General features: G+C 41.3%; 2 protein-coding genes across 3 annotated transcripts; one reads left to right on the top strand and one right to left on the bottom strand.

Moving 5' to 3' along the window:
- The first annotated feature begins 2,672 nt into the window (after positions 1-2,672).
- gadd45gip1 (growth arrest and DNA-damage-inducible, gamma interacting protein 1) lies at positions 2,673-4,516 on the top strand. The gene is made up of 2 exons (XM_032587733.1): positions 2,673-3,118; positions 3,932-4,516. Exons 1-2 carry the CDS (start codon positions 2,718-2,720, stop codon positions 4,212-4,214), a joined length of 684 nt encoding a protein of 227 aa, XP_032443624.1. The 5' UTR covers positions 2,673-2,717; the 3' UTR covers positions 4,215-4,516.
- Positions 4,517-4,857: 341 nt separating this feature from the next.
- LOC116735694 (tetratricopeptide repeat protein 39A) lies at positions 4,858-19,421 on the bottom strand. Of its 2 annotated transcripts, XM_032587731.1 has the most exons (18): positions 19,200-19,421; positions 17,662-17,766; positions 17,008-17,139; positions 15,798-15,856; positions 15,491-15,558; positions 15,223-15,287; positions 14,381-14,480; positions 12,501-12,566; positions 12,311-12,419; positions 12,144-12,211; positions 10,249-10,308; positions 9,889-10,050; positions 9,698-9,789; positions 8,330-8,450; positions 8,136-8,247; positions 7,395-7,509; positions 6,180-6,296; positions 4,858-5,463 (listed from the first exon to the last, which is right to left on the bottom strand). In XM_032587731.1, exons 1-18 carry the CDS (start codon positions 19,232-19,234, stop codon positions 5,358-5,360), a joined length of 1,692 nt encoding a protein of 563 aa, XP_032443622.1. In that variant the 5' UTR covers positions 19,235-19,421; the 3' UTR covers positions 4,858-5,357. The 2 variants fall into 2 exon arrangements, with proteins under 2 accessions (XP_032443622.1, XP_032443623.1); XM_032587732.1 differs by lacking the exon at positions 17,662-17,766.
- Positions 19,422-19,641: the final 220 nt, after the last annotated feature.

The raw sequence follows: 19,641 nt of genomic DNA, 5'->3' as shown, positions 1-19,641 counted from the left end.
AACCTGTTAGCTCTCGGAGTCAATTTGTGGAGGAACTAAAGATTAGGACACTGGCACTTTGAGCTCGACGCGAATAGACGAACGGCCAAACTTCACAGTGAAAACATGCAAAGAGTTCTGCAATAGGAAATGGCTTGATAATAATAATAATGCAATTTTTTTAAGGAATAAGAAAAGTAGAATTATAGTGCTCTGTTTTGCAGGGATTTATGTGAAAAATATACCAAAAATATTTGTGATTAAAGTCTTCACTGCAAGTTAAACGCTTGGATTATTGATTATTGAGAAGGATAACCAACATCGTTCTCTTCGTCATGTCATTTTTGTGAAAATGTGAATCAAAACAGGGCTTTTTTTTTGCTAAAAATTATTTTTCCCTTACGTGGTGCCACCATTTTCCATTAATAAAAAATACCTTTCGATCTAAATTGGCAGAGGGTTTGAACAATCCTGGGGGGGTAACTGAATCAGAAAAAGATTACATTTGAGCTTTTCGACAGACTCGATAATAACCAGTCGAGTGCATTCGCTCATTTCTGCTTTATTGTTTATTAAAGCATGCTGGTCATTTCTGCTGGAACACCATATCACGTTTTGAACCATTGCCTCCCCAAAAGTGTTGTAAATAAATAAATAAGTCCAGTCGTTGATCATTTACCAAGAAAACTAATTCACATAAACTTCGTCCACCGCTTGTCATGCAGGATTCTCTACATAACCAAAGCATTTTCAACACTTTTCGGTACCGTTGGGAGAAAATCCAAATTAATAATTAAAAAAAATAAGATAAGATCCAAGAAAACTTTTAAGATTTTTTATTTTTTAAGCTTTGAATGAACGATGTGTACCGGCCAAAATGTGGCTGCGGTTGGCTCGCGCGCTGAGCCTAATGAGTGTAACCGGAACCTGTCAGCAGGGGTTCCCGCGCCGCGGCGAACTAGAACACCGGGAACAAACGCGGTGCTCTCAACCAGCTGAATCCACCCAGAAACATGTGCGACACGACCGAGTCACACTTCAGGTGTTCTATATAACTTCCTTGAAACACGTCTCGACACCTCATCCCTCCCACTCACGCGCTCACTCAGAAATAGACCTGTCAACGTGCCACCATCCCTTATCGCCTAACTGTTAACAAGCCTATTTGCCTGTGACTGACGTTGACGCGATCCCTAAAGCCCCGGCTTGGCACCGGATCGCTCCTAAGCCAAATTAAGCCTCCGTCATGCCCACCCCCACCTTCAGTCGCGAGCTCGCCGCCCCTCTTCTCCCCACCACCACCACCACCAGCAGCAGCCCTCGTGCCATGGGAACCCTAAATCTTTAATGACGATGGAGAGCTGCGCGCGCTCCCACGATACAAAAGCGGCGACATCTGTCTCTGTAAGTGCCGCACTCCAGAGCAACTCCATTTGTTCTCGCCCAAAAGTCCTCCAAAGAAATCAAATGTAGAAAGCTGGGAGGGAGAGAGAGAAAGAGAGAGAGAGAGAGAGAAAGAGAGAGAGAGAGAAAGAGAGAGAGAGAGAGAGAGATTTGCCCGCCGTCCCCCAAATGCTTCAGTGCGCTAAAAGCTTTTCAGATCGCCTCCCCTTGTTCCGATGCTCCGACCGCAGCCCACCTGCTCACGGCCGCTTCCAGCTCAGCTCGCCGGCACTTACAATGAGATAAAACCGCACCGCTGAACGTCTGGGAGAGCCCCGGTGCTTTGGTTTGAAACTGGAATTGTGGTAAAAATAATAATAATAATAATAATAATAATAATAATAATAATAATAATAATAATAATAATAAATCTACTTTTATGAGAGCGGGTTTGCTCAGTGCAACAAAGCAAAGCAACACGAAAAATGATTGTGGAAAAACATTTTGTCCTCTTTACAGATTCCTTCGGTTTTTGATTTTTTATTTTTTTTTACGTGACATTGAAATCTTTCATATCAAACAAGAAGAAAATCTATCGCTTTGGATAGTTATCGTGATAGTAAGGCTTTATGACGATATTTTTGTGGTTCTATTGTGATGACGATAAAAGAGACGACAAGAACCATTCACTTCTTTTTCTTTTTTTTTTTTTTAGATAACTGTATGGCTGGGTGGACGGCACCATCACAGCTCCACAAACAGAAATACTGCTCGTGAAAAACATACCCATATGTAATTCGCCTCTTTAGAAAACCAGTCATCAAGAAGTGATTTGTCCCGCTAAACTGCACACAGCATTTAATCATGTTTCCACGTTTGTTGATACTCAGAGTTTGTTTACTTAGATTTACCCCAGATCTATCTATCTATCTATCTATCTATCTATCTAACTATCTATCTATCTATCTATCTATCTATGGATGGATGGATGGATGGATGGATCCATCCATCCATCCATCCATCCATCCATCCATCCATCCATCCATCCATCCATCCATCCATCCATCCATCCATCCATCCATCCATCCATCCATATTATTAAATGCATAATAATAATAGTTCTTTACAATTAAAGAAAATGTATTATAACATTATGTTTTATGAGTTATGTTTTCTTTATTTATGTAAAGCAACCCAGAAATTAGTATTCTAAATACTTCATTCGTTTTTTTTTACTTGCGATATTATTCCAAGCAGTTTGCGCCATCTTGCTCCAGTCCACTAGGCGGCGGCAAAACGCAGAAAAAATTTAATGTGAAGCGTTTCGGAACCAGAAGAAGCGAACGGAAGAAAAGATGGCGGCGTCCATCCTGGTGGGGAGGACGGCAGCGTTCTGTGGGACTTTAAAGGGAGCTTCCCTGTCCAGAGCCATCCTTCCCGTGAACTGCCGCTGTGAGTTTGTGTTGCAGGCCGCAAGATACAACCCCAAGCCGCTGTGGCTGAACCTCCGGGATCCCTACGTCCCCGACAAGGAGAGCAACAAAACTCCGGAGTGGCAGAAGACGTCTCGGTACGACAGGAAGCTGTTCGGCCGCTACGGCTCAGCCTCGGGCATCGCGCCCGCGTCTCTGTGGCCGTCTCCCGAGGAGCTGGAGAAGATTGTAGCGGAGGAAAAGGAGTGGCATCCACCTTTGGAAGTTTTACTGAAGAACATCGAGGCCAGAGAGACGGAGGAAACCGAGAAGCGGCTCGCGAAGTAAGTCACGCTACAGCTGCTCTGATTGGTCCGTTTCTCTCCTTCATGTTTATTCTTCACTTTGTGCAACTTTTCCTGTCACAGCGCGTTGCGAAGTATTCATACCCCATGAATCTTTTCATCCTTTATCTTACAATCATAAACTTGAATATGGAGTGGAAAGTAACAAGTTACATTTACTCGCGTTACTGTAATTATGTATAATTTGTCTGTACGTCGCATTTCTCTGTCATTCATAAAACCCGAACTTTTAGTTTTATTTCAGGATACTTTGTGTAAAATTTGAAATATCCGTTAGTAAGTAAAAACAACAATAAAATAAAATGGCAGAAAGAAAAGGCAGTAATCCTTCTCCTGGATTAGTAATCAGACCCTGCGGATGGGAGAAAACCAGTCAAGCAAAGTTCACGGTAAACAGATTGATATATTGATATATTTGACACATTAATCTGCGGTGTCTTTCAGTGCATTTTTTTTTTTTATTTATTGTTTGAAACTGGAGATGGAAGCTGTAAGGCTCTGCTCCAAAACCTTCCCATTGGGGAGGCACGGTGGTGGCAGCATCATGCGCACCAGTTTACAGATATTTGTAATTCTAAAAGTAAAACTATTCCTTCCACTGATGTTTGCAGTTGTACTGTGACAAAAATGGAAAGTCAAATATAATTTAAATGTAATATGTTTTGTCGGTGTTATGTGATTGAATATTTAACGGGGGAAAAAAAACAAAAACTCTAGAGTGGAACTTTGACGTTAGCTCCAGCCGTGTTCATTGGGCGGCACCGGCTGATTTCTTTCCTGTTTTCGCCACAGGGAGAAGCTCATAGCGGCGAACATGGCCAAGATGCCCAAGATGGTGGAAGACTGGCGCAGGGAAAAGCGCGAGGCCAAGCAGAAGCTGAAGGAGGAGAAGGAGCGGAAAGCCAAGCTGCTGGCCGAGGCGCGGGAGCGCTTCGGTTACAACGTGGACCCCCGCAGCCCCAAGTTCCTGGAGATGGTCGCCGAGATAGAGAAGGAAGAGAAGAAGAAACGGAAGCTGCTGAAGCGCAGACAGAAGGAGGAGCAGGCTGCAGCGCCCCCGGCTGCCCAGCCCTAGAACTGGAGTTTTCAGCAACACGTGCTGTCAGTAGAAACAACAACAAAAATCTCAGTTCTGGTTTAATCAGTCATGGCAGGAATTGTGTTTTTACAAATGTATATACTAAACTGGCGACGTGTTGCTATGTTTGTATTTATTGCGCTGGAAAGTGGACTTTATAAGCCAGTGCAGTCCTTCTTTTGTCACCCAATATCTTCTTTGACGATGAAAAACAATTTTTTCTTTCTGTTTCTATGTATTTTCACCATCTTCTCATGTGTACAGACTTTAGAACAAAATATAATTCTTCCAAAACATCACTTTGTTTGAACTCTTTTTTTTATTTTTTAAAGGAGATCAACACAACAAGCTAACTCGCAGCATGTCAAATATTTTAATAAATCTAAAACTTACTGATGGTTTTAGGACAGTATTCAAACTCTTATAGCTTCATCACATTTTCCGATAACCTTCAGATTTTTGCATCACTTTGAAGTAGGGGGATTTTGTTTGTGTAAAAAATGTGGCTTGGATTTGTATTCATCCTCTTGAGTCAATGTTTGATAGAACCATCAGTTAGAGCAGCTCTGTAGGAAAACTCTACCAATGACCAATGGTCAAAATGTTTGATTTTGTTCTCATCTGATCAGAGAAAACCTTCTTCCACATGTTTGCACTGGATTTTATTAAGGTGTATCAGTGACCAACAGTTTCCCACAATGCATCACACTCTTTTAAAAATGACACATAGTCACTTTAATGGTACCTGCTACAGTTTACAGAAGCGGATGTTCCCCACCGATTCTTCCCTTCTCTTCAAGAAGAGCACAGCACAACCATACGTTTGAATAAATCTTACAATGCGTTCGATTTCTCTAAAATAAGCTCAATTAGTAAAGATTCATTGTCATTATAAACCGTAAAACCTCCTCCGTTGAATAAAATAACTTGCATATGTACACTCAGGTGTGTGTTCGCCTGCGGCAGGAAGTGAAAATCCCAGCTGTGCAGCTGTCTGAGCAGCACTCTTTAAATCACAGTGACCGCACAAAAAACACCTTCATGAGTGGAACCAGACTGTCTGTCGTATTTAAAAGTCAAGTTTGCTGTAAGTACACTACGGGTTAAAACGGTCCGTAACGAGAAGTCTGGTCAGCTCCGTCACATCTGGCTGTCTTCCTCCTCAGGGTCCGCCTTGAGTTTGGCCAGAGCAGCGTGGATCCTGAACAGAGTCCTGGACTCCATGGAGTAGTCCTTGTAGTTGTGCCTGAGGGACACCAGAGCAGGTTGAGCTAGTTTGTGTTTCTAAAAGAAATCCCTGCATTCTGCAAGTAAGTCCTGATGGGCTCAAGTTAGTGTTATTCACAGATAATTTATGTAATTTTAAATAGAGGAGCAGGTAGCTTACAATGTTGAGGAAGGAAATAAGAGAGAGATGCCCATGAGATTGTAACAAGCACAGCGCGCTGCGCTTGTGGCGTCACCCTGCTTCGCTCCTCAGTCAGTCACAGTAAAAGTTTAACCGAATATTTTCCGTGTTTGATGTTTTGTTAAATAGTAATGGAAAAATTTGACGGACGTTTTTTTTTTTTTTGTGGAAAATCAGCAAATAGCTTCTTGTTGTATTTCCATAACCACCTGGTATGAAATGTGTTTAGTGTCTGAGCGAATCGGTTCGGAGCACCGACTTGTTTTATGAGTGTGAGTATTTGATACTGGTATCGGGGCCCTATACGGTATTTGGACACCACTAATTTTAATCAATGGAAGGGCTTCTACATGCAAAAACATTGATAGTCAATAATTATAGATTATTGCAACCATAATATTCTATACGTGCCAATAATTTGACAGTAGCAGGACAAGTGTTGCTTTTCTGTTTAAAGCAAAAGGAATGACATCCTGTTGTACATTCTTATGTCCAATATTTGCAGTAATACCATGGAACCATGTTATTTTTCAGGCTAAGGATGTCTTACTTACTTGGCTTTATGGAGTATCTTGATAGCCGCGTCTCTCCTGCCTTGGTCGATGTAAAGCAGACTGAGCTCCACCAGAGCGTTGGGCACCAGGTAGTGATCAAACTTAATCTTCTTTTCACTAAAAACACAAAGAGAGCAGCACAGACAATCTGCGGTAAACAAGTGTTTTAAACAGAGGCTCTAGACCGCAGGAATTAAAGACATCAGTGGTTACGTTGTTGTGATGGCAGCAGAGTTTTCATGCATTCAGATGTGTTGAACTTTGTTGCACTTTATGACGTTACAACTGCAAAATTTAATGTAAATTATGTACTTTATGGGCTCAGGAAGTTGGTCAGAGTTGACCGGAAGACAATAGAGGTTGAGAAAAGACTCAAGATTCAAAGAGTCGCCCTCCAGCAGGACAATGACCCTAAACATACGACAGGAGCTGTCAAAGTCCTGCCTGAGATTCTGGGGCCAGACTCAAAATTCGATGTGCCTGGACCCTTTCCAGCCAGTCTAGTCTGGTTTTTTTAGAATGAAAAAAAGCCTCTTTTTCTACGTTTTGCTTCGTACGGAGGATCCGAACTCTCACCTATTGAGAAACGATTGCTTCCTGGAGGCACACACTCTGTTGAAGTTTTAAATTCTGCCCAGTCGCTAACGTTTGTTTGTGAAGCGTGGCCGACACGATCTGAACGGTTTCACTTCAGTCTGCTAAAACTACTGGCAGGCTACGATTCTTAAACAGCGAAAAATCAACGTCAATGTTCGCAACTTCTTCTGTTCGCTGATTGGCTCTGTTGAAATTACACCAGAGGATCCACATCAGCGGGAGAAATCCCAGAAGGAGCAGAGACGTGAAGGAAGGCAAACGCCAGGTACAAACCCGATAAGAGACACACTTTACTGATTTTTATTTCTCGGAGAAAAAAAAAAAAATCGAGCTACTTTGAGTTGTTCAACATAAAATCCCAGTAAAATGGATTCAAGTTAGTAACTTACACGAGGCAGAAATGCTTTTTGCAAGGCCCTGCTGCTTTTAAAAGCGCGAGCGTTCCACGTCGGACGTTGATGTCAGGCTAATATTTGCCAGGCAAATATTTACAGCGTGAGAAAATTCAAGCAGGGGAAAGCTGCTTTCATTTCTTAGGAGGTCTCCTCTCAAATAATCTGTAAAGGCTTCAAAGAAAGTTGCTCTTGTTCTCCCAGTGGGAATCCGAACTCAGCCCACCTGGAGCAGACCTTGTTGAAGCACTCCTCAGCAGCCTGCAGGATCCCCTGGTTCTTAAAGCACAAACCCTTCAGCATGTGGATCAAGCAGCGGTCGTCGATCAGGTATTCGTGCTCTGCGAAATAAATGAGAGCGTGTTCTATAACCAAAAGCGGCACTCAAGTAAGAGCAGCACTTCTTCAACACATTTTTGCTCATGTAAAAAGTAAGACGTAGCCATACAGGAAATTAGAAAAAGCATTTGGTAAAAAAGTCTACTCAAGTACAGAGTAACTGATCAAACTATCAGTCATTTCATATTTAAAAATTACATCATTAGATGGAGCAAAATATAAAGCTAAGTGGAAATTGTGTTTTTTTTAAGGACGTCAATGACAATAATTCTTAAAACGTTAAAAAGAATTTAAAAAAGAAAATTAGGCAAGATAATTTTTTTCCCAAATCAGTTTTTTTTAACAAAAAAAACTTATAAAACTTTGATAAAAGCTGCAGGTGTGTGTCTGCACCTGGTGATTTCTTTGGTTAAAATCCAGAAATTTTACTCAAGTAAGAGTAAAAGTACTTCAGAATAAAATAACTCAAGTAAAAGTAAAAAAGTACAGCGTAGTAAAAATACTCCTAAAAGTACTTTTTGAATTTTATTATTATTTTAAAGTTACCAAAGTAAGTGTAATTGAGTAAATGCAACAAGTTTCTCCCCAAACCAAAACTCCAGTGATGTTGTGTGACAAGCTGCGATACCGGGAGATTCCAGCAGAGTGCGCTCTGCCTCCACCAGAGTCTGCATCATCCCTTCGGTCAGCTCTGGCCGCTTGCTGATCATGCTGAAGCCGTTCCACATGTACATCATCTCCTGTGATTGCGCAGGCGTGATGTGAGACACAAACAGAACTCTCCGTGGGTTTCTCTGATCCTTTTCATGCTTCCTGACTCACCAGAACCGGCACCGGCAGCCTGACCGGGTTGGAGGACTTGTAGCGTCGGGCTTTACGGATCGCAAACTTTTCCGTGGGAGGAGACTTTCCTGCTATCTTCTGCTTGAGGGTCGGTACTTGTCTGAAGAAAAGGGAAGGAGGTTGAAACAGATTTAGAATTGAAGTATTACTTTAGGTTGGGGAAAACCCCCCCAAAAATTATGGTAGGCCTTTTCTGCCATGAAAGAAAAACAATGATAGCCCAACAGGAAGTCATAGTTTCAACTTTCAGTGTCATAATTATGACATGCAAAGTCATGATGACGAGGTTCAAAGTCCTTATTTTGAGATTTAAACTCATAATCACAAGATAGAAAAATCATAATTTTGATTCTCAAGGTCATAATTATAAGATTCAAGATCATCATTTTGAGACACAAAGCTGTTTCTCTAAGGAGAAATTCTCCAGGTTCTCATAATCAGAACTTTGATTATGCCAGTCTCACAATTATGACTTTAAGACTGCAGCAGTAATTACAGAGAAAGGTGGTCGTATCGACTCAGAGGGGCTGAAAACTACGGAGTCCCATAGGGGACATGGAGCATTTTTATTTTTCCATTACCTCGCAAAACTTTTGCGTTCCCTCACAGTAGGTTTTGCGTTCTGATCCGTTCATGCGGCATAAATGAATATTGAAAGTTTCTTACGGTGGTCATAGTACTTCATGTTAATATCTCGTCGTGTAATATCTAAAGTTTTATATCATTTTCTTTAGTATAGAAATGCACCACAAACCTATACACAGAAACTTTACGCAAGTAGAAAGAAAGAAAAAAAAATACATCCAGACGATTTGGATTATTTCTGAGTAATTATCACGGGGTAATAAAAATCATCTGACAGTTTTGATTGTGTCTTTCTTGTGTTGGTCTGAATGGTTATTAAAGGGCCGTTCTGGTGTGCAGTTCCATCTCAAACTTACACAAACAGACATAAACATGCAGTGAATAAATCGATTTTCAGTCAGTGTTTTTGCACCAAAGAGTTAATAATAATAATAATAATAATAATAATAATAATAATAAACACATTTTCACTGAGTCTCTTTAAATGTGCATGTATTAGAAACTTTAAATTGACATTTGTTACTGTATACAAAATACTGCATTGAACAGTAGGGAACGCGAAAGACTTTGAGGCAATGCAAAAGAAACATTTTCCCCCATGTTCCCTAGGGGACTCCATAGAAAACCACACTTCTCTTTTTTTTTTTTATTTAAAAAATGAAATTCTCGCTCATTTCAGTACGTCAATCATCTCAGAACTCTCTGATTGTACGCTCGCTGTTCAGTCTTTCCAACAAAAACAACAAAAAACGCAACACTGACCTGAAGAGCTCCACCTCGTCCTCTCCAAAAGGCCGCGCCTCTTCCTCCGGCAGCATGCTGAGGTAAGCAGCTTTCATGTACACATACATGGCCTGGAAGAAGAGCAGCATGGGAAAAAAAAAAATCAATAAAATAGAAATAACCCATTTCTCAACAAACATCTGAAACTTCTCCTGTCCAGAGTCGGACACCTTGGACCAGCGGCTCTCCTGGCTCAGCAGGTCTGCGTAGAAGTAGGCCATCTTCCAGGCGCGCTTGAAGGTGAAGCACCACATCAGCTCCCAGTAGCACATGTGGTGGAACTGCTTCCACGTCTGCTGGGCCTTACAGCCGTCTTCGAACAGCGCCACCGCCTGGCAGCACGGCGAGACGGAGCCACAAAGGAGAACAGTGAGGAAGCAGGAGCTTACTGTACTTATCAAACATTTAACATTGAGCCTCGGTAAACGGGAGAGCAGCAATGTCACCATAGTTACCGTTCGAGCCCGCGAGAAAGGGCTGCATTCACACGTCGTGTGATCAGCTGACAAAACGGGCAATTAGAAACAAACCTCATCGATGTTTCCTTTAATCTCCTCCGTTCTGCCGGCGAAAAAGAGGAATATTGCGCCCTGCGTAAAGAGAAAGAGGGAAAAAATGACACGTGATGCAACTGTAGCTACCGGTTTGTTTGACTGTCACATTCACATCAGTCCTGAAGGATGCAACAATCTTTCTCGGCTGTGTTTGATCAAGATGTTTTCACTCAGCCACATCACTGACTGCGTCACAGTTCAGTTTGCTCTGTGGGATGGGCTGGCAGGTGGAGACAAGCTGGAGTGGGAAACACAGCTTGTGAATTTACAAGATGGAGAGAGAGAGAGAGAGAGAGATGTAATGGTTTTGGATTTTTCCTTCTAGTTCAGTTTTATTTCATTGTGACTTTTTGTTTGTCTATTTCAGTTAGTTTCAATGAGTTTCTACAGCGTTTGCTAGTTGTTTTTAGTTAAATGTTGCTTAGTTCCAGTTTAGTTGGGAGGTTACGTTTTGGGTGGCGAATTCAAAAGAGTCAAAGTATTGTATTGTGGTATGTTTATATCGACTGGATAACAAATACTCAACAGAAGACGAGATGATCAAAAAATGGATTCAATTCTTGTCCAACAACCATCTGACTCTGGTGTTTTATCCCAACTTTTGCCGTTTTACGGTCTAGCGTAAGAGTACGGAGTGCCGTAATTTGTCGACAGCTGACATAAGATGCTTGTGTGGGAAGAAACAAACTAATAAACAGATTCATAAACACAAAATGAAGTGTATTATTTCTCGAATTTCAGTTTGTTTTAGTTAGTTTTATAAATGGACGATATAGTCCAGTGAGGTTTTCCATTATAATTACCATTTTTATCTATTCCAGTGAACAACAATGTTTTCTCAATGTCAGCTTTTGATGTTTTGTTCATTTTAGTCAACTGTAATAACCTCAGAGAGACAGAGGTGTGGTGGAAAGAAATTTACAGCTGCGCTCCGAAGTTTACTCAAAGTCCTTGTTGGCGTGGATGGCGTATTCATTTATGGTTGCACAAATGTGACGATGTCTTCAAACTGCACCTCAACCACGTACCCCCAGTTGCCGTGAACAAGGTGCTGGCAGGACTCTGACAGGATGTTGGACCACTTTTCTTGACTGAAGTTCATCTAAAGAGTTTGGTTTCCTCCCTCTGGTCCAAATGTTTCAAACGCTTGAGGATCTCCGGAATCACCGAATCACTCAGTTGAGACGGTTCAGTTTAAGCTGAACCGTCTCTCCCGAACTCATATAGGAGATTGGTTTGGAAGTTCAGGAACCGTCAAGGTATAAGCCGCTCATAAAATGGAAGATGCTGGAAAAACCTTGCAGTGAAGTGAGTCTAACTCTTAGGGTGGAATGAAAAAGTGCCGGCCGAGAAAGAAGCGCCTCCTACTCTAACAGGAATTTGCATCTCCTCACATGAACAAGCCGAGTTTCCTCTGGAGAATGTTAACATGGTCGCGTGAGATGAGCTGTTTGGTCACAATGGCAAGAATTTATGTTTGGAGGAGTTGAGGTGAGAACAGTTCAGCATGCTAGCGTTAGCATCAGGCTACAAGTCTGTTCCACTGCGCAATAGAAACGTTAGGTATAATTCTGATTAGAAATTTGAATGCTTTTGATATCAGTGGTGGTAAAGTTAATTAAATGAGCTAATTTTTAACTTCTAAGCATAGCTCACACATTTTCAAAGACCTTGAGGTGGGAGCCAATCCAGCGTTAGCAATTAGCCACTGGATTTCCAGCGTCCAATAGGAACACAGTTAGAACAGGGAGAACATTTCAAATTTTTAGTTCCAACTTTTCAAGGTAAATGGATCACTGTCTTTTAACTCAATTTGCCCAGGCTTTATAGGAGATTAAAAAGAAGCTAATCCTTTTACCATCGATTCTTACCCGGGGGTATCGGAGCCGGAAAGGTTTCAGCAGTCGCTCAGCCTCAGAAACCTCTCCCTCTCCCGTTCCTGAGCAGATAAAAACAGGAAAATGAAGCCAAACGGAAACGTTAGCATTGCCGTTAATGTTTAATGAACTCGTCGCAGAAATCCGGTGGCAAAAACTACCGAGGACAAACGTGAGGAAGGTGTGGTAGCAGAGCAGCAGCAGGGCGCACAGCATGGAGCGCAGGTTCATTCCTGTGGCTCCGTCACAGAGCAGAGAGAGGCCGTATTCCTACAACAGAAACCACGAGGAAAACATCTACCAGGCTGCGAGACTCTACTGAGTCAATGGCAGAAATGATAGACGTCACACCTTGTCGCCGGAAAAACCCGCAAACTCCAACATTTTGAGAATACGAGGAGGAAATAGAGACAGCGTCTGAAAGTAAAGGAAATCTGATTAGCATAAGAGCACGATTTGACAAAATGTATTGACATTAATTTACAGTACAGACCAAAAGTTTGGACACACTTTTTAATTGAATTCAATGAGAAGGTGTGTCCAAACTTTTGGTCTGTACTGTATATATATATAGGTATACGTAAAATCCTTGTAAAAATAGACCATTAATTATTTTTAGCATTATATATTTTAAAACAGGAGTGTTAAACTTATTTTAATTTCGGTCATGAACGTTTTTAAAGGGCCAGTTAGAGACTATATTGATAAAACTACATATTAACAAACTGTTCAAATATTATATCTTTCTTTGCATTCGAAGAGTACTTCCAATTTATTAATATTTAATATGTTTTCACATTGGTGCAATTTGGCAGAATACAAAAAAACAACAACAACAACAACAAAAAACCTGATTTGATGTGGCTGATAAAATAACATGGAAGCACACAAGTGATATCTTGAAGCTCTCTTTCACCAAACATATTTATGGAGGGTTAGATTCGAAACTTCTAGAATCAATTTTGATAGTAATGTTTTTACTTCCATGCGTTTAACAATCTCGTACACAGTTGATAAGAAATGACTTCATTATGTTTTACAGCAATGTTTTGATTTATTTATATTTAGCCAAGTGCAATGGATAGATGTTAAGTAGGCTTTTAAGTAAACGTCAACAAATGTTTGTAGTCCTGCTTGCTAATAATTTAAAGTGACGGCAAAAAGCATGGTTAATTAAGCTTTCCAGTTTCAGAAATAATTCATTTGTCTGTAATAAAAGTTCATCAGGACTTCAACGTGATGACATTCAGGAAACCAGCGAAGGGACTTCAATAAAGCATGAGCACATGAGTCATGTGCTCATGCTTTATTGTTGCAGTTAAAAACGTCAAACAGATTTGCACTTGTAATTTGTGAATTATGGCCAAACATCTTGATTTTGTCCACACTGTCCAAAGAACGATCGCTCCTTAGTCAAACAATGTGGCTTGTTTGAGGGAAGGTGGAGTTTTGAAAGCCTAGTCGTTGTTTGTTTAAAGACAAAGACTTTCATCTGAAAACGCTTACGAACAAGGAAATGGCTTCATGACTCTTCACAGATTGATGGGCAGCAAGATTGTCTTCGCTGAGGTCATTGTGGAAGTCTTTCTGCCTCAGCATGTTAACATGCAAATGAATGCTGTAGACAAACAGTCAAAACTCCAAAGTGTTGATAATTAGTCATTAACTAATGATCATCTAATCATTACTTAATGACAAGTTGATGATTAGGTAATGATCATTAACTTGATTAATTAACTAATGATTAGTTAATCATTAATTAACCATTAGTTAATAATTGGAAAACCGTTAACTAATAATTACTTAATGATTAGATTAACTAATCGTTTGATTAACTAATCATTAACTAATCATTACTTAATGATTAGATTAACTAATCGTTTGATTAACTAATCATTAACTAATCATTACTTAATGATTACATCATCATTAACTAGTCATTACTTAACGAAGATCTAATCATTAAGTAATGAGTAGATCGTCATTAACTAATGATTAGCTATCATTAGTTAATCAAGTGAATGTGGTGAGCTAGCATCAGCTAGCAGATAAATGTGGTGATTTTAGCTGCCTAAGAGGAAAATGTCACATTATGTTTTCTTATCTGAGGTTGTACTTCATTTAAAGAACAACTAAAGACCAGATTTTTTTTAAATGGTGGAGGATTCTAAAAGAAAAAACCAAACACTATTCTTATTTTTTTAGTTCTCTGTGCATACTTTGTACCATACCAAGTTAAATGCTCCCACTCCAAAAGAAATGCCTCCCTCCAGGTGGATATGGCTCGGTCCTTTGACACAGCTGTAGGATTTGATGAAGTTGTGCAGGTCTCTGGGTCATGGAAGAAAGGCGAAAGGTCAGCTTAGCAACAAACATCTGTATGAATTAATTACACATCTATGTTACGAAGCAAATCTTCATATTAAAATCAGAATTTAAAAAACAACACATAAAAACATTTAAGACCCCAAAACAAGCGGAAGTGAATTGTAGTTAAGCATTTTTTTAATTCCCCGTTCTTCTTCTCTTTCTGAAATCTTCAGTCTGCAAAGCAGAGGAAGAGGAGCTTACAGTGGCTAAAAGCTGACCTCTCACCTCCATACGTAACATAAACTAACATATCTCAACGCAAAATGAGCCAACAGTGGAAAAGTATTCAACTTTTATTCCCTCGTGCTTTATGTGATGAAACGACACAAATTAACGAGGAAATGTTTGCTATACATCTTGTTATTGTGAATCTAAATCCTGAAACAGATTTAGGGCAATGTAACTATGTTTAGAATTTGATTTGTAAAAAGACAATATATATAGATTTGTGTACAATTTATAATTACACTCTTTGTGTTGATCTATCGCTGTTTTTGCTTGTAAAAACAGATCAAATCTGAAAAAGGTTCAAAGTGTGCTTACACAACGCAATGCAGCAGCCGTGCTGGTGAAATAGATATTTAGTACGTCTGTATTCAATAAAGTATATGCTTGTTGTTTGTCAACAACTACAGAAATGGAACTTTAGAAAGCATGTAGAGTAAAACCATTCCCTTTTTAAAAAAAAAAAAAAAGTACTTACTTGTAAATCATGTAACTGTTTCTTACTTTGATCCCACCTTTGATAAAACTCACCATGCTCTCATCCTGAAGGGACACAAAAAGGAGAAGTTTTATAAAACATAAGTGCCCACACTGACATTAAAGTAAATGCATAAAGTTTGGTTTCGGAAGCGGCTTCAGAAAAATGGAAAACAACTTCACATTATGATGTGGGAGGAACTTTAGCTGTCATGTCGCCGTGTTTGTATTTGTTGTCCGTTTTGATAATTGAGGCAACTTTAGTTCACCTGGAGGAAAGTGAGAGCAGCTCTCTGGAGTTGGCACTCTGCGTAACACACCTCCGCGTGGAGCTGCACTGCAGAAACACACACCGACACACACGTCCGGCGTCACGTGAAATTACTGCTCTTCCACCGTCCTCCATCAAACCGTGCTCGCAAAACCGGGCGGGTCATTTTCTCCTTTAACGACTCGAAACACTCAAAACACGCAGCGGCACATTTGTGGGTGGCTAAAACGTTGCCGGCGAATGCAACACGATGAACGAATCTTCCTGGGTAATCTGCGACAGCTGGGAGCTCCTGCATCTTTTACCTTCAGAAAGAGACTCTCCCACTGACTTGTTTGCCAAACCCTGGGATTTCCGTCGAAACCTGCAACGTTGTAAAAAAAGAAATAAATACATTTAAAAAAAAGCAAATTCAACGTACAGAAATGTTACATCATAAAGGATTGGTAGAAATAATTGTAAAAAAAAAAATGCATCAGATTCAAAGCAAATATGAGCTTATATATTCTCCCTCAATCATTAAAATCAGGGTCAGGTTGAGGTCAGCAACATTTTTTGTATAATTTAAATTGGTTTAAATTATAACCAATTTAAAACAGAATTTCTACACATACAGGTACAGTATAACTTGTACAAAATGTCTTTTACACATTTGTTAAAATTGCTGTGACAATATGAGATCATCTGTGAAAAGTTCAATCTTTTCCATCCTCTCCCTCAGCTGCTATTTCCATCTGAAGAAAGGCACGGCTCCTGGTCAAAAACCACCAATCAGAGCTGAGAGGAGGGGCTTAGCGCTGTCAATCAACTTTGTGTACGTGCTGCTCCATATGCTAATAGCAGAGAAACAGGAAAACCGTTTACCTGCCGTCATCTGGGGCTACGCTAATTAGACTGAGCACTCACAACTAGCTGCAGCGTAGCAGAGAGAAAGGAGGAGGGATAAACAGCGCTACACGGAGGGTGGTTGACAGCGATAAGCCCCTCCTCCTGGCTCTGATTGGCTGTCTCTTAGCACTGGCAGAAGACATAGGAGCTCACTCTGTCTCTGAAACAAATATGTTAAAAAAATATTTTTTTTTTACAAAAGTTACATACTACAGCTGTAAAGAAATGGGAGTGCAGGCGGACATTGTGCCTCAAGGTAAGAATGCGGGTCTGAAGATGAGCAAAAATGCCAAAGACAACTTGAATGCAGGTTCAGGTTCTGAGCTGTGAGACATTTCTCTCTCCTCACTGGACAAACTATTGACCATGTTTCGATCTAAACACAGTTCTATGACTAGATCCAACATTTACCTCTGCTCCTCTGTATTCTTTTTTTTTTTTGGCTAGTGACTTCTTACTTTTTCCTAATAGACCGATCGTCCAACAATTTGTGCTTATCTCAACAGGGATAAGCACAAATGCAAAATGCAAGTTTGCATGCAGGGTCACAGCAAAGCAATAAATGTAATTGCGCCTCCAGCGCTGAGCAAAACAGAAACATAAAAGAAGCGCGTGGACCAGGCTGACCTCTGACAGACCTCCTGGGCGCTCTTCATGGTGTTCCCCGCGTTGCTGATGTCGTCCTGCTGAAAGGTCATCATGGCCTGCATCTCCAGCACCGTGGCGTAGATCAGAGCGTGGTACATGCTCTCCTGGACTCTAAAAAAAAAAAAAAAAAACACACACACAAAACAAACGGGAGTAACACGGGAGCGCAGGATCAAACTCCTCTCCACCTCTGGCTGTAAGCAAACGCGGCTCGGCTCGGACGCTGTTCGGCCGGCGCATTTTCCTGCGGAGGCCAGATAAGAGGCCAGGTATCTTTCTCTCCCCCCCCCCCCCTCGTTGTTCCTTTCTATCCGCTCCGTCTTGTGCAACGTGTTTGCATTGCACGGCTGACGCTGCGCAGCCTTGTTGAGTCAGGCGGGCCTTGGGCGTCAGCTTCGGCAAACAACTTGATATCCTGGAGACCTAAAGCCCGTCGGCCGGGCCCCTGAGTTTCACGGCTCACGCCACAAAAAAAAAAGAAAGAAAAAGAAAGAGTCTGAAGACAGCAACAGAAGCTGAATACTTGCTGACATCATGCTGTGAACACTACTACCGCAAGGTTTAGAGGTGGCTTTTTTATTCTTTAACGGTGAGAGCCGGGCGACTGTAGGCGGGGAGCGGGATTAGCGTTACCTTGGCCGCAGCCTCTCCAGGCTCTCGTTGAAGTGGTTGTTAAGGAAGAGATCCAGGGCCTCCATGCACTCATCCAGACTCGCTTGCAGGGTCATCTCAGAGGAACTGCAGCACAAACGGGCGCAAAGATGAACAAGAGAGATACGACCGAAGTGAGACGGGGGAGGAGGGGCGGTGGTGTTGCAGTCGTAATGAGCCTGCATGTTTATTCAGCGCCGTCACAACGAGCAATAAATCAATTCGTCGCATGATAAATTAAATCGACAGCAATATTTAATTTTATTTTTTATTTACAACAATAGTGAATACCGCTGAAAAACCTTCTACTGTTGGCTCAGCCTTTCAGAGGCAAGATATTCACTACAATTCAAAACTACTTTATTGATTCTGGAGGAAAATTAAATGTTTTTGAAGTTCGTATTTGATCATTTTCTTCAAAAGAGTTCATGTTGCCGATGTGGGCAGGAAGGAGCTCCTGCAGCGGTCAGTATCACAGCGAGTCTGAAGAAGCCTCTGACTGAAGGCACGGTTGTTTTCTCATAAAGAGGAAGTCTGTCACTTCCTTGTATGAACATCTTCGCTTTGGTTGTTAGGGAAACGGTCGCCAGGACACTTTGTTAGGATGGATACAAAAAGTTCAGAACTTTGTTGCAAATGTTTTGGGATTTAATTACAAAACAAATTCAGATTGTTTGTTGTTGTTTGTTTTGTATTTTTAACATGGGGGCACAAACCAAAGAAGCAATATGACCTGAACAATGAGGATTAAATTAGGATTCAACCATTTTATTTAATTTCATATCAAAAGTGTTGATATCGAACTACCAAAAATGAAATAATTGTGACAATTGTACTTAAAATATAGCAACAAATTGTAAAAAAGAGTAATAAACAAAGATTTCCTCTGTGTCATCGTTCAGTTTCTGAAATCTTTGGAGGAAAATTTTGAAAATGGCTTAAAAAATTCTGTCATCTTTAGCTTTTGCATCTATTCCGAGTGAAATGTTAGTCTTTTGAACCACTTTCGCCTTGGGAGCCCTTAGCAGCACCTTTGATCGGTTATATCGAATAAAACTGAACCGAAGACACGCGGTGCTTTAAATTACCGAATAACAACAAACATGCAGGGTCGCATACAAATAAAGCAATCACGTTTTCCATCACATCTATCATCAATTCTCTCCAACTTTGTTGCTGTCCGTAAACACGTCCTGCTCCTCTAACTAAAGGCACGCGACCTGTTCTTGCTTCCCGGAACAGCGACTCCGCTTTCTCTCTCGTTTCTAACAGTTTAATGGATGCGGTGTGCGGGATCATGAGGACTGGAACGCTTTCCTGTTGTTTCCTGGCACAGATGCCCGTGCAGTTTGTTCCTGCGTGTCGTCAAAAAAAAGGAGGGTCTGAGAAGAAGCCGTCAGCGAACTCGAGAGAGCGGAAACGTCAAAAAAACATAAAAATAATAAAAAAAACTTTTCCCACCCATCCACCTCCCCCCAAAAAAGTTTTTTCTTTCCTTCTCCAGTGAAGTCTGAACTTACTTTCCCGCAGCATTTGGGTCTTTCCCATTGGACATGTTCCCTCTGCGGGCGGCGCGCCGCGAACACCTGTTAGGAAGAAGCAGCGGGTCCTGTCCGCGGTCAGGAAGAGTTACGCCGATCCGCGGAGCTCCGAGGCTGACATGGAGGCAGGTTTCCTCTCGATCAAATTCTGGCACAGCATTCAGAGGTGAAGGCACGCACTCATCTGTGCGGATCTTAACTGTTGGAGCGTGCGCAGTAGAGGCGCGCTGACTCCTCCTCGCTGGCTCTACTGCTACACACACACACACACACACGCAACCCCCCCCCCCCCCCCCCCCCCACACACACACACACTCGCATGCAAGCACGCGCACACACACACCCACACACACACACACACACACCCACACACACACGTCCCCACCCTCCCCCTCCCCTCACACACACATTAGTTTCATCC

This window comes from Xiphophorus hellerii, chromosome 16 (genome assembly GCF_003331165.1).
Source record: "Xiphophorus hellerii strain 12219 chromosome 16, Xiphophorus_hellerii-4.1, whole genome shotgun sequence".
Taxonomy (NCBI): domain Eukaryota; kingdom Metazoa; phylum Chordata; class Actinopteri; order Cyprinodontiformes; family Poeciliidae; genus Xiphophorus; species Xiphophorus hellerii.
This window is presented reverse-complemented; position numbering and strand designations above follow the sequence as displayed.

Coding starts and splice junctions, on each gene's coding strand:
- gadd45gip1 (XM_032587733.1), top strand. CDS start 2,718: ATGGCGGCGTCCATCCTGGTGGGGAGGACGGCAGCGTTCTGTGGGACT. Junction 3,119..3,931: donor ACCGAGAAGCGGCTCGCGAA/GTAAGTCACGCT, acceptor TTTTCGCCACAG/GGAGAAGCTCATAGCGGCGA.
- LOC116735694 (XM_032587731.1), bottom strand. CDS start 19,234: ATGTCCAATGGGAAAGACCCAAATGCTGCGGGAAA. Junction 17,767..19,199: donor GACCCAAATGCTGCGGGAAA/GTAAGTTCAGAC, acceptor TTTGTGCTGCAG/TTCCTCTGAGATGACCCTGC. Junction 15,288..15,490: donor CTGCTCTCACTTTCCTCCAG/GTGAACTAAAGT, acceptor GTGTCCCTTCAG/GATGAGAGCATGGTGAGTTT.